Genomic DNA, 12,681 nt, shown 5'->3' on the forward strand with positions numbered 1-12,681 from the left:
TACTAACAAACGGATCCGGAAACTGCAACAATGCGTGTGCAGTTAGTGAAGGCAAGGTTCAAACTGCTAAAAGTGTATATTTTACTTAATATTTGTCACAAATAGCGTGTGTACAAGTATATAACTATCAACTACTCACAATTATAAAAAAGTCAGTTTCGGTTTCGACCAAGTCGCGACCACTCTCGGCATGTTTGGCCATATGGTTTTGCAAAGGCCAGTACACGCAAGGGTTCTGGACTAACTCAAAGACTTGGTTGCACCAAATTTAGCGTTTATTTTCTATGTTTAGCCCACATTTTGTCTGGCACACAGTAGCTTCGAAACTTGTGTAAAAACAATTTGAACATGCATGCTCTGCAGTCTGAGTGCGCAGTCAACCAAGCGACAAAGCACAGCGTGCTGATCAGAACCGTTCAGGCCTCCAGTAATGAGGCGACCACATCGGCAACTATGGTTCATCTTCTGTCTCCGGTTTCGGCGAAGCTGCCTTGAAGTAGTAGTCCATGAGAAGGGCACCGGCTATCGCTTTGCTGCGAATGTTGTCATCCCTGCTGTCCAGGTACTTCTCGAAAAAACTTAGCACCTGCTGGTTCGGGAAGTCCTTCATACACATGTCGCTGCGAAGAACCTTGCACAGAGCCGTGAGGATGCCGGCGAGCTGCATGCTGTCGGCCTCGTCGGCGAGGAACAGCATAAGCTCGGTGGTAGCTCGCATGTCCAGAGCGATCATCATCTCCAGCAATTCAGACATTTTAGAGCGTACCAGGCTGTTGGTGCAGACGAGCTGTTTAAATGCAGCGCATACGATGTCGTTGTAGTGCACCCTCAACGATGGCGCCTGCAGAAGCGGAAAGAGGCCCAGCACGAAATCTGCCGCCCGAATGGCCACATCGGTGTCATCGCTGCGCAGCTCTTCCAGCGTCTTCTCCAGGAGTGGCGTGTAATCTTCGGCGTTGAGCCAATAGTGAAACTTGGCGCGTAGCCTGCGAATCATGCATTACGGCGGATGGCGGCGACGCGCCCACGGCATAATTTTGATTAAATGGCGGTGGCGCGACAACTTTAGTACACCGGAAACGATGACCCATGCCATGCGCCAACCACCCAGACAACACTCGACGTCCCGAGGTCGTCCTCAAATGGTACAATCGTCCTCGCACATTTCTCGATGTCCTTGGTACGTATTGAGTACGACACGAGCTGGTTTGGCCCGGAAACGTCTTTGCGAGTGCTTTCTGAGGACAACAAGTTGTCCTGAAAAGTTTCTTCCAGATACCTTTTGGGGATGACAAAAGCAATATCGAGAGCGCGCTAGCAAGTTGTCCTGAAAAGGTTCCTCCAGGGACCTTTTGGGGATGACAAATGCAATGCATGCACTGAGCGCTTACATATGATTCCTCGCGTCCTTTTCACACTAAGTAGATGCATATCATATGTGAAAATTTTCTCAGCACGTTTGTTTCACACAGACATTGCATATTTTCGCCTCGTTGCTTCTCTTTTGGTTGAAAAGCTTCAAATTACGCGTTTCGCTTTCTGAAACACAAGTAATTAATAATCTTGGGTATCGAAGCTGATATTGCGAAATGTTCATTTCAAATAGTGTGTTCCTAAACGTGGCAGCCATATATTAGTGAATATCCGCCGCTGAAGCGCGTAATAACAAACTAGCCGCTGGCAACCATTGACCATGCGTTGCCGTTCTGGATAGTCAAGTAGCCAAACCAGCCAAGCCATTCCAAGTCAACCGACTGTCAAGATGGGATCTTGCAATGAAGGTGAGTGCAAACCGCATCTTTGTTGTTTGTGTGTACAGTACAGTTTAGTGTACAGTTAACAAAAGTAAGATGTCTGAAAGAGCAAATCGTAGACGTCGACGGGAGGTCAATCGCCGTGTTGATGGGTGCTTCACGTTACTCAACGCTCTGACTGGTGCTCCAATGAATGGATCGGCACCAGTCGAACAAATCGCGGTGAATTGTGCTTCGGAGAGTCCCAACGTGAATAACGGGGAATCGAGGTCTGCGTCTGACACATGGCCCTACCTCGGGCAAGTGAACTCGATGCCCGTGTCGAGTGCACTGGTGGGCTGTCAGAGCGGAGCCTCTAACACTAATGAATGCACTGTGCACGATACACGTGGTGACGAGGACATTGTGCCAGACTTTCGAGGAAGTTTACAAGCATGGGCCATTGAGTTGCAGTCGTCGCATGCTGCGGTGACATCACATGAGACTGTCATGAAATGTAGCATTGTTCCACACGGGACAGCATCTGGTTCCTTTTGCATGTATTAATCCTTTCATTAAAATCGTAACTGCCTTTATTTGACGTCTTTTTTTTTTTGCAGGAGTAGTCCGGTACAGTAAAACATCTTTGCAAATTTGTGTTGAATGCCTTAATATTGCTTTTTTTTTTCAGACACTGCCTCTGACTATATACTTGGACTCGGATGCCTGAGAAAGCGGTCCTCATAACCAGTCGGGACTAATTACTGTTTAAATAAATGAATTTCAATCAACAAGCTTTGTTTGTATTTTTTGTCATAGTCAAGCACTTATTGTCACCTCTCCGTTTATTGACGCAGTATACATACACAAGACCTCAGAGAGGTGTTTTTCCTTTAATGTATGTAAATACCTTGAAAAGAATAAATCATATGTAGTAATGCAAAATATCACAGCCTACGGTACCGAACCGGCTGCACAATGGTTGCTCTGAAAACATACAAAAAAGTAAAAAGTCCTGAAGTGTTGTTTTGAGGGGAGGTTGTTATGAGTACGGACAACAGGACTGGATTAGTGCCATTCTAGTACCTTAACAGGACGTCCTGAGGATATCATAATGTCCTCAAGGTGGCATACTGAGGATGTCCTGAGTTTGTTATTGTGTTGTCTGGGCATAGACGACGAAGATAGGTCCACCCAATATCCAAATACAGCTGCAACGTCTCGTCACTGTTTTGTGCGCTTTAATATATATATATATATATATATAATATATATATATAATAATATATATTATATATATATATATATAATTATATATAATTATATATATTATATTAATATCGCATGGTCCTGTGCCCCACGCACAAGGAAGAAATCATGAATTAACTCATCCAGAAGCTTAGAGCCATATGCAAGCATTCGTGCACTTAGGGCTTTGAACATTGTTTTGTTCTTCGCACGCAGAACGCGCAGCACAAAGTTTCGACGTCACGTTCTCGTTTGGAGCTGCGTCGTGTTACGTGTACAGGCGCGACGACACAGAACCGGCGAAACCACAGCCCATCATGAGCTGCAATTAAAGGGGCACTAAAGAGTAAAATGATTTTTCTCGTATCTAAATTAGTCGTTAACCCGACGCTTATTGCTGCGAGAAGACGCTTCGTGAGCGAGAAAACGCGCAAAAAAGAAAATGCGTGTTTCCCGCACCAGTCGCCAAGACGTCATAGATTTTTACGTACATTATCTTCTGCGAGAGACATATAGGCGGAGAGTTTTCATTTTACCGGAGGGGGCGGGGGCCCACATTTCTCTCACTCTCCCTATACATATATATATATATATATATATATATATATATATATATATATATATAATATATATATATAGAGAGAGAGAGAGAGAGAGAGAGAGAGAGAGGAGTCCAACTTCCAAATTTAAGAATTTCATATAACTTTAGTCTCTTAGGTGCCCGCGATATCATAATGAAGATATGTAAGTGGAAGACCCTAGATTTATTTTTCAGTTTACACAAAGACATCAATCCAATTCGTAACTCTTGGCTCGAAGCGAAAAAGTTCGCGTAGGCGACCTTTTTCGTTGACTCGTTGACTGCGTCACGTAAAATCGATTCACGCGATGCGTGGGGTTAGGCTTTACTTTGTTAAAACATGCGCCACACAGGAGAGAGTAGCCTAACGCTATCACGGCTTCAATTCAAGATGGCTGAAAGTAATTCTGAGATGGTAGCAAATACCATTTGCTACCACTACACCTTGGGCAAAGCTGCGCGTTATGAATCTGGACGAGTAATGGAGTTGCTCATTGGTGGCCGAACTTTTAGTAAAACCCTTTACTGATAAATCAAAACTGCGTACAATCTTTTCTCGGCACTTATATAAGCAGGCATGTCGAAGGGTACCAATATGTAGGCAACCAAGAAATTACCCGTTTTTTTTATTGGCGAGTATGTTTGTGCGAAAGCGTTCACTGACTGACTGTGTAGGGATTGCTTTGTATTCTCAGTATCATTTTTGTGTTCTCAAAACCATTCACTACGGGGTTCAAGACAGTTAGAGCGCAGCTCTTAGGCGTCCGTTCCTGCGTTGATCGGCATCGCCGTTGGCGTCGGCGGCGTAACCGATAGCGCGAACGAGGACGAAAGAGAGCGAACGCGAAGTCTGTCGATATCACGAGATACTGGCCTCTAACCTCGCTTTCTTCCTCTGTCGCTCGTGCGCATGCAGGGCTGGCACGTGCACTGCGGCTGGCTTCGCTTGTCGTAACGGGGCTGTGGGCGTTTCACTTGGTTCGCGACAGCTGCAATGCACAGAGTATATAGTGTGCGTAGCACTCGAGCGCTGGCAGTTTCTGTGGCAATATGTAACGAATGTTACATTGCTACAACTGCGGATAGTCAAAACTTCAAACACAGCTGGCGTTGCCCGAACACGAGGCTGCGCTCAGCGAATTAGGCAGTATCGTAATCGCCAGTGAATTTTTTAATTTGTCATAGCTTAAGTCGTCGCTTCAGTTGTTCATCAGCACAACATATTCTGCACGTAAAAATCCGTTTGAGGGGCACTTTTCCATTGAATGTTTGACTTGTCACTGGCTCATGTGCCGAACTTTAAATGGCTGAAATGAAAAGAAGCGGGCATAAACAGCCTCCTGTGAAATAGCGGCCAGACAGGACGACCCGGGACCTAAGCCAAGCTCTTAAAAAATACCCTGGGCCGGCGCCAGGGGGGGCTCTGCCCCCCCATGAGGCAGACCGGGGGGGGGGGGGGGGGGGGCGAGCCCCCCAGCCCCCCCGTACTCTCCGCCTATGGCGAGAGACTATAAACAGGCATAATTTTAGGATATTTCGTTGAGCCGACATGACCAAGTGCAAAAAAAAAAAAAAACACTTCGAAAGGCGTGACGTTGCGCTCAGAGATTTCGGTGGGAAATTTTAATGTTAAGCTTTTGACTAAAGAAGCTATGGTGGTAAAATTAACAACACTAGAGCTTTCAGAGTATACTTCATCAGTCTAAACTAACTCACTGTTTGACTTTAGTGTCCCTAATACAAAGTCGTCACGTTTTCGTTCGTTTAGGGTGGGGGGATTTCTTCCCCCCTTTTTTTCTAGATTTTTTAAAAACCAAGGTCGTGGTGGTTCTCTAGGCCGTCCTCACCAAAAAAGAACGCCCCGGAACTGTTAAAAAAACTCGGAAAAACATTTATTAGCACAAATGCTTCAAAACAAGTCAGAGGCCGCACAAAAAAATCACCGCATCTCCACTAATGTGAATCATGACGAGTAGCATTGTGTATCGTACCGGTATGATCAACGTCACCCGCGCGTTGCCACTGCGAATGTAAATTGAGTGACATGAAGTTATACAAATGTATTTATTGGGTTCCCCTTTAATGCTCTTCTATTTTAATCCTCTTCTTATAATTCGTATATCGTCTTGAGTTCTGGATTCCGTTTTCCCTTCATTACTGCTTTGAGGTCAGTGAAATGGAGAGCCAATGGTCAAACTGTCAGGCACGACACCTCCACATCCCACTGTGCACATCCTTCAGAATTGTGATAGCCAGATTTGTCGATTTCGGGAACATGGTGCCTTTAATTATTATTCGATTTAATTTTTATTAAGATAATTCAGGAGTGTTTTGAGTGCTGCATATGACTTTTATCGTATATGACTTTACAATCGTAATCGTAATCGCAACATACACACACGTGTCACAGATGTCTCATCGGGTATAAACATCGGGTATGTGCCGTGAGCACGCCACACAACTGACAAGCCTAGACCCTAAGGTGCTTCGCCCCTAAGAAAAATAAATAAAGAAAAAAAAACACGTTACTGTATCCCTGGCCCTGGCGGTGCGCATGCCGCACACACAAGCACTTGTCGCCATAGAGTTACTTGTCGCAACCGTCAGTCGTCCACTACTTCATTGCCTTAGGCTACGGGGGCGGAGCTACTGCACATGTACCGCTCCGCGAACCGCGAAGTATAGTCCGGTTCGGTGCGCGTTTCGAATTTAGTTTTGGTTTGTGAACCTTCCGTACCTCCTGTGACGGCCATTTGATTATTCGAGCGGCCGTCACAGGCTTACACAGCCATTTGTTAGTGAAATTCGTCGCAAGCTCTCTCAGCGAGTCGTCGACCCAGACAACGCAGTGGCGTCCTTTGGATACACCTAGGATGCGCTCCTTAGGATGTGTGGGAAGTTCTAAGGACGTCCCAAATAATTCCCGCAAACCTCCAGGAAGCCTCCAAAATGAGACAAAAAAACGGGATCCATAGGACTTCCTCCCCATAGGACATCTCGGGATGATATTGGGATTAGATTTGGATGTTGCACATTCCATTATCAGTACATGCAGCATTTAAAGGGCACATGCTAGTTAATAGAAAGAACTGCTTTTTTGAAAGCCTTACATTTCTTTGAATGTTTTTAAAACCCCTGCACGTACTCTTCCAGCAATGCAATTCACTCCTGCTTTTTCATGTGACTGCAGGCCTATAATATGCTCAGTGGTTCTGTTGCTTTCTTCTTTGCTTATTTTCTAAATCTTCAAAACACTGCAAACACTGCTGCAAGGGCAGAACCCCGCACATCTGCCTACAGAGCACTTTGCATGTAAAAGTTCCCAATGTAAAATAGAAGAACAACGGATCTTGCCCTATGTATTTCAATTTCAAGCCTGAATTAAAGAACAGCTGAAGGCGCTTTCAAGCACAGGTAAAGAAGCCAATGATAAAAGCTCTGAATTCCATGATCCTGTAACAGTTCTATAACAGAGATGAGTACAGAAAAAGCAGTAGGACAAGTGCAACACATATCATACTTTTCTGAAAATGGCTAAAGTTAGGCGTGTTCAGACAGAAAAATGTATTTTTAAAATACTCGTAGTATTTCTGGATCTGTTGTAAATGTATGACACTAGTTTAATGTCACACTATACTTACTTAGACAATATATAGTTCATGCAAATAGAAGTTTGAATTCTTTATTTTACTGCACATTTGCCATGCATAAAGGGCACACATATATATCATTAGGAAACATTCTCCTCACTGGAACTGTTAATAAAAGCTTAAAGTAATCACTTTCTTGCTCTGTCGTTCCCTTAGCCTAACTGAAATTTTGATTTCCTGAAACACAATTTCTTACTAGCACACACAACTTGTTTCATTCTCATCTACTAGTGCGGAATTCAGGGTTGTACTTGCTTGCTCGGATGCTTTTTGCGATTACTGCAGGGCTCTTTTGAACAATGTACTATGTAGTGGACCTGATTTTAGCATTACACTATTGGTGCAGTTAATTACTCTTTGCTCTTCAATCTACAGGCAGTGTGCAAGTAAGAAAATGAAGTTTTAGGAAACAAAAAGTTCAGTTCCAGCACAGGAAACAATTCACCAGAAAAATGATGGCACTGAATATGGCATACATAAACAAGAAACAACAAAGAAGGAATGAAACAGTGGTGAAAAAAAAGCAACACAAATTTTAATACACGCAATGCAGAGAATTTGCAACAATAACTGACCTTCAGGATTATCTTATTAGTTGAAAAAAAAAAACTATTTTTGTTGCGCGGCCAGCCGCTCAGCAGCATGACGGAACCAGGTCATCGCAGCCTTCTCCACATCCTTCAGGGTCGCATTCGGGTTTCGGATGTCATTAGTCAACACGCCTGCATGCACAAAAGCAATATTATCGTTCCTATAAGTTTTGCACACCACACAAAACTTGGGCCGGTATGGCACTCTTCTAGAAATTAAGGCAGCTTCGCATGTGTGGTGTCAAGCCTGTAGGAAGTGCGGAGCTGGGCAGCCTTCTTTGTTTCTCTTCGGTTTTTTCTTTCTTTCCGCCTCTCTTTTTTTCCTCCTTTTCCCTCTTGCTGTCTTTTCTTCTCTTTTTATTTTTATTTATTCCTTCCTCTCTATCTATTTCTTTCTCTTTCTAATTTTCTTTCTGCCTCTTCCTGTTCTTTCTCTCTGTCTATTTCTCGCTTGCTTCCTCTTTTTTTCTATTTTTTACATGGCTCTGCCTGCGTAAGGCCAAGCAACGACAGCATACGACAGCCCGGGCCCCTAATGTGCTCCACACTTAATATCATCATCAAGGCGCTCGAAGAACAAGAGGAAGACCCCTTTAGTGCGATCACGCGCTCATTACTCTACAGATGGCTATGCTATACGCGGTTTTGCCTGCATTATGCCAAGCGATGACAGCATACGGCAGCCCGGGCCCCAAAAGTACTACACACTTAAAAACTGACAGTAAATACCAGGACTATTGCAGCAAAGTATAAATAGACAAACCTAGCTATATTGAGTATACTGCTTGACCAGAAGATTTCACAAAAAACCAAGTGATATCAAGCTTGTTACACCTGACTCACCGCACATCAGCTTGCAGAGGTGCAGTTCACAGAATTTCTTTCACTTTGTGCCAAACCAACTGAAGCCCACTGCAGCATTCCAGCTGAGGAGGGACTGCAGTACACATGTCTTTCTGTTTCGTCGAATCTCCCCCTTGTACAGCCATGTGCTTTTCTGTTAAAAGGAAACAAGATATACAGCTAGAAAGACACATTGGGATCCAGTTTACTTTGAATGTTTTGCAACCTAAATGAATCTTGTGGTAATAAGAAATACAAGCTGGCTTCTAGCTTTACCTTAAATTGTTTAGAACTGTCCATACGCAGCTAGCTATGTAAAAAGTCAACAGTACGTCACAGGCACGTAGTATTATATGTCGTATGTTAACCGGAGGCAGTTCATTTCGAAGAGCACTCGTACCCCGTCAGATGGTCACTTGGTAAACAAGACGCAAGAATAGGCGTCACTGGCCAGCTTCTGCTATGGGGGGGGGTTGAGCAGGTGTTGAGCGTTGCGGGCTTGTTTCCCTTGTCAAACCGTTGCTTATCTAGTGCGGCGATGGACGAAAGAGCTCGGAGTGTAAAATCAGTAAGAAAAGCTCGATTCACTTTGCGAATCTCGCCGGTAGCTGCGATTTTGTTCTTGTATGTTCCCGGGCACGTTTTCCGCCAGGCTTGGAGTAGCCGCAGCATTAGACGTTGAAACTTTTCGCTGCATTCAAAATGAAATGAGACTGACGAAGGAAGCATTGAAATCACAACATTGGCACTCGAACAGTGTTTATGCGTAATAAATGGTGATGCCTTTACTGACTCGTATTTATATCGGGCCCCCCCCCCCCCCCGAAACGTCGGAGGGTCGAAAGTTTACGTGCCTGGTACGTCATTAATCCGACTGTCATAAGTATATTCACATGAATTTATAAATGCCTAGTCACTCCAGCATGCTGTAGTTACAAGACAGGCAACATTATACTGAGCTTAGGCCATGAAGCAGAGAAATTACCATTTGATCATGAGCTTTGCTGTCTGTCTCGAGCTTCTCTTTATACGCAAGAACATCCGCCACATTCGAGAAAGGCAGGTCTGGGAGGCCAAGAGGGTGCGGAGCTGCACTGTCGGCATTACTTAGCAGCTCGCTGAAATATTGCAAATGGGCTTGCTGGGTGTGCTTCATGCTATTTAACACATGTTGTATCCTTTCCATGAAAGCTGAAAAAGAATTGATGACATCAGTGTTATGAGAGTTTTCAGTTCAGCAATATGTCTTAAGATGAAAAACTACCGCAATAATTCGAACATAGCTAGGCTTAAGGTAACTAAAGGTTTGTAATGTTCAAAGTGCTTTGCTGTTCCAGGTAGCTATAGGTTAACCTATATTCAAAATATAGCTTTAAAACTTTTCAGTGAATTATATGGCAACACATAAAAAAAACAGTCATGAACATTGCTGAGAGTTACTTGTAGGAGCGCTAACAGCAAAGCATGAGTCTCCTTTGCATTAAGAATTGTTGGGGTTTTACGTTCCAAAGCACGACATGATTATCGAGCCAAAAATTTTGACCACCTGGAGTTCTTTAACATAATTGAAATCTACGTACAGCCTTCTTTGCAGTTTTTGCGACACTGGCTTGGTGATAACAGTGTAAGTGAGGATCTACGATTGATTGATGTTGCAGCAGCACCACGAGCACAAATGTTTTTATAAGTCACCGCTTGCACATTAGCAACCATCGTTGCTCAAATGATGAGGCATGCTCCTAAAGAAGAACGAAGGGATAAACTGCGCCACTAACTTATGGTTAGAATGACAGAAAGCTGACGAAAGCTGAAGAATGACGAACATGGACACAAGAGAGAATCCAAGATGTCAAGGCGTTTGTGGTGTCTTGAGTTCTTTCTTGTCTTCATGTTTGCACGCCCTGTCTCTTCAACATGACTCATGGTAGTGTGTCACTGTGTCACAACGACAATGGGAAAGTATGTTATGCCAGCAGCAACATACAATTTTTTTTTCATTTGTGCTATGTGGCTGTGGCATAGGGGAGGGTAATGAATGCTCAGACTAATACTATTATCATGAAACCAGAGCAAGGTGGGGCACACTGTTCAGAAGCTATGCAGTTTGTGTTTCTATTTATGCTGATACATAGCATATATGAAGGAAATAGGACACTGCCCACATACATGAGCTCAAGAGATGGAGGTGGAGCAATACAGCAGGCTGTTACACTGCTTGAACACAAATCGTATTACTGGTGACAGTCATTGTGAGATGGGTTCTGCCATAATTTTTTCCATCATGAAGCCAGTAACACCAACTAAAAAACTAATCTGATTTAGTGCTAAGAATATCACCTTCCGTTTCCAACACGTTACACAAAAGAACAATACTCGTGGAATTAATTTCACTCTTCTGGGCATGCATTATCACATATGTGAATAGTACATCTACAGTACAAAGGAAACATTTGCCTCAAGTAAACATGAAGCAAGAAAACACATAAACAAGACGGGAATTTTTCCCTTAGAACCCAAGGACACAGAACATTATGGACTGTAACCATTAAAGAAGGTGAATGACATACCGAGCACTTGTGGGTCTGTTTGTGACCTTGTAGCCCCGGTCAGATATGCGGGTCCAGGACTGTAAGATGAATCTGAACATAATTGGCACCACAAGTTAACATCTAGAGTTACACAGAGAGGCAGACGGAGATGAAATAGGTACAGAGACAGACAGGCAGGCTCAAAACACCTGAAGTGGGCAAAGGATTCTCAATTTAATGAGTAAATGTAAATAACTACAGCAACATGCAATAAGACATCAGAATGACATACCAAGCATGCTCGGTTCCATGTGTGGCCATGCAGCCACAGCAAGAGTTGAGGATACTGGTATGTGCGATGAGCCTGAACATAAAACAGACCACAGGCATTTGGCCATAGCACAATGACTGTACAACAAAACAAGGTAAAAACTGGAGACATTGCATAACAGCAACATAATGATGTATACCGCATAAATGACATACCATGGGATTGCAGTTCCATAAAAGAGTTGGCAGCTTCCAACATGTGCAAAGCACCTAAAACATAGAAACGATAGTTCGCACTCCACCTTGCCGCACAATGCAAAAGCAAACACCTAACCGCAGCAATATAAAAATTGCTATGTGAAACCAGAATGACATACCAAACATGCGTGGTTCCGTGTGTGGCCCTGCAGCCGCAGTAAGAGTTGAGGGTACTGGTATGTGCGATGAGCCTGACCATAAAACAGACCACAGGCATTGGGCACATGGTAAACATGTCTGAGAGCAGATTAAAGCCCTTCACGCAAACCAAAATGACAATAATGTCCAGAATCCAGCAGTAGTGTGACATTTGGCACTCTTGGTGTGGACAAAAGCACCCTGGCGCTACTTGGTAGCTCACACATGCAAGAATACGAGCGAAGAACCTTTAACAGATTTATGACGGCATCGTGAGGCACACTTGACTCTAAGCTTCATTGTCACAAGTCTTCTCTCAACGATGCGATATCCAGTTCTTTCAATATACTTGAGTTAGAATCTGTTGCAGTGTCCTGCTGTGTAGGCTAAGGCATCTGTGGCACCCGTCGGGCACGTTATCGGGTTCCACGGGAACGCTGTGCATGTTGTCACCAGTATGGTACTCCTAGTCGCAAGATTCCAGCATGCCGCCATAAATGCCGGCACTGGCAACTTGGCCGAGGGAACGGTTCAAAGGTGGTTCGGACACTTCTGGCTGCACGCGGCCATAAATGCCGGCACTCGCAACTTGGCCGAGCGAACGGTTCAGAGGTGGTTCGGGAACTTCTGGCTGATTGGAGGTAAAAGCCACACGTGAAAGATTCTCCATCGCGTTAAAAGATTCGCCAGCAGCTACCAAGACTGCGCGCACATCGGCCTGCACGGCGTGACTGATCAGCAGTCGATCTCGACATGGAAGCCATCTTTAGGCGACTAGAAGAGTGGTAAACCACTTGGTGAACCACGTGGTAACCGTTAAACTCACTTTTGTCGTGCTGTTTA

The 12,681-nt window shown here is 44.1% G+C and overlaps 1 protein-coding gene and 1 long non-coding RNA gene across 2 annotated transcripts; both read right to left on the bottom strand.

Annotated features, from left to right (window-relative positions):
• Positions 1-7,723: 7,723 nt before the first annotated feature.
• On the bottom strand, positions 7,724-8,681 carry LOC119376511 (uncharacterized). Its single transcript, XR_005180586.1, has 2 exons — positions 8,645-8,681; positions 7,724-7,933 (listed from the first exon to the last, which is right to left on the bottom strand). It is a non-coding gene; the product is annotated as an uncharacterized LOC119376511 (long non-coding RNA).
• A 3-nt stretch (positions 8,682-8,684) lies between these two features.
• LOC119376512 (uncharacterized) lies at positions 8,685-12,481 on the bottom strand. Its single transcript, XM_037646316.1, has 5 exons — positions 11,820-12,481; positions 11,465-11,536; positions 11,212-11,283; positions 9,630-9,835; positions 8,685-8,798 (listed from the first exon to the last, which is right to left on the bottom strand). The coding sequence occupies exons 1-5, from the start codon at positions 11,824-11,826 to the stop codon at positions 8,685-8,687; spliced, it is 471 nt and encodes a 156-aa protein (XP_037502244.1). The 5' UTR covers positions 11,827-12,481.
• Positions 12,482-12,681: the final 200 nt, after the last annotated feature.

The sequence above is a fragment of the Rhipicephalus sanguineus genome, unplaced genomic scaffold (genome assembly GCF_013339695.2).
Source record: "Rhipicephalus sanguineus isolate Rsan-2018 unplaced genomic scaffold, BIME_Rsan_1.4 Seq12412, whole genome shotgun sequence".
Lineage (NCBI taxonomy): Eukaryota > Metazoa > Arthropoda > Arachnida > Ixodida > Ixodidae > Rhipicephalus > Rhipicephalus sanguineus.

What these genes read in the sequence shown, in the direction of transcription:
- LOC119376512 (XM_037646316.1), bottom strand. An exon ending in CATGGAACCGAGCATGCTTG is followed by an intron (nt 11,284 to 11,464) that starts GTATGTCATTCT and finishes AATTATGTTCAG; the next exon opens with ATTCATCTTACAGTCCTGGA. An exon ending in GCAAAGCTCATGATCAAATG is followed by an intron (nt 8,799 to 9,629) that starts GTAATTTCTCTG and finishes TCCTTTTAACAG; the next exon opens with AAAAGCACATGGCTGTACAA.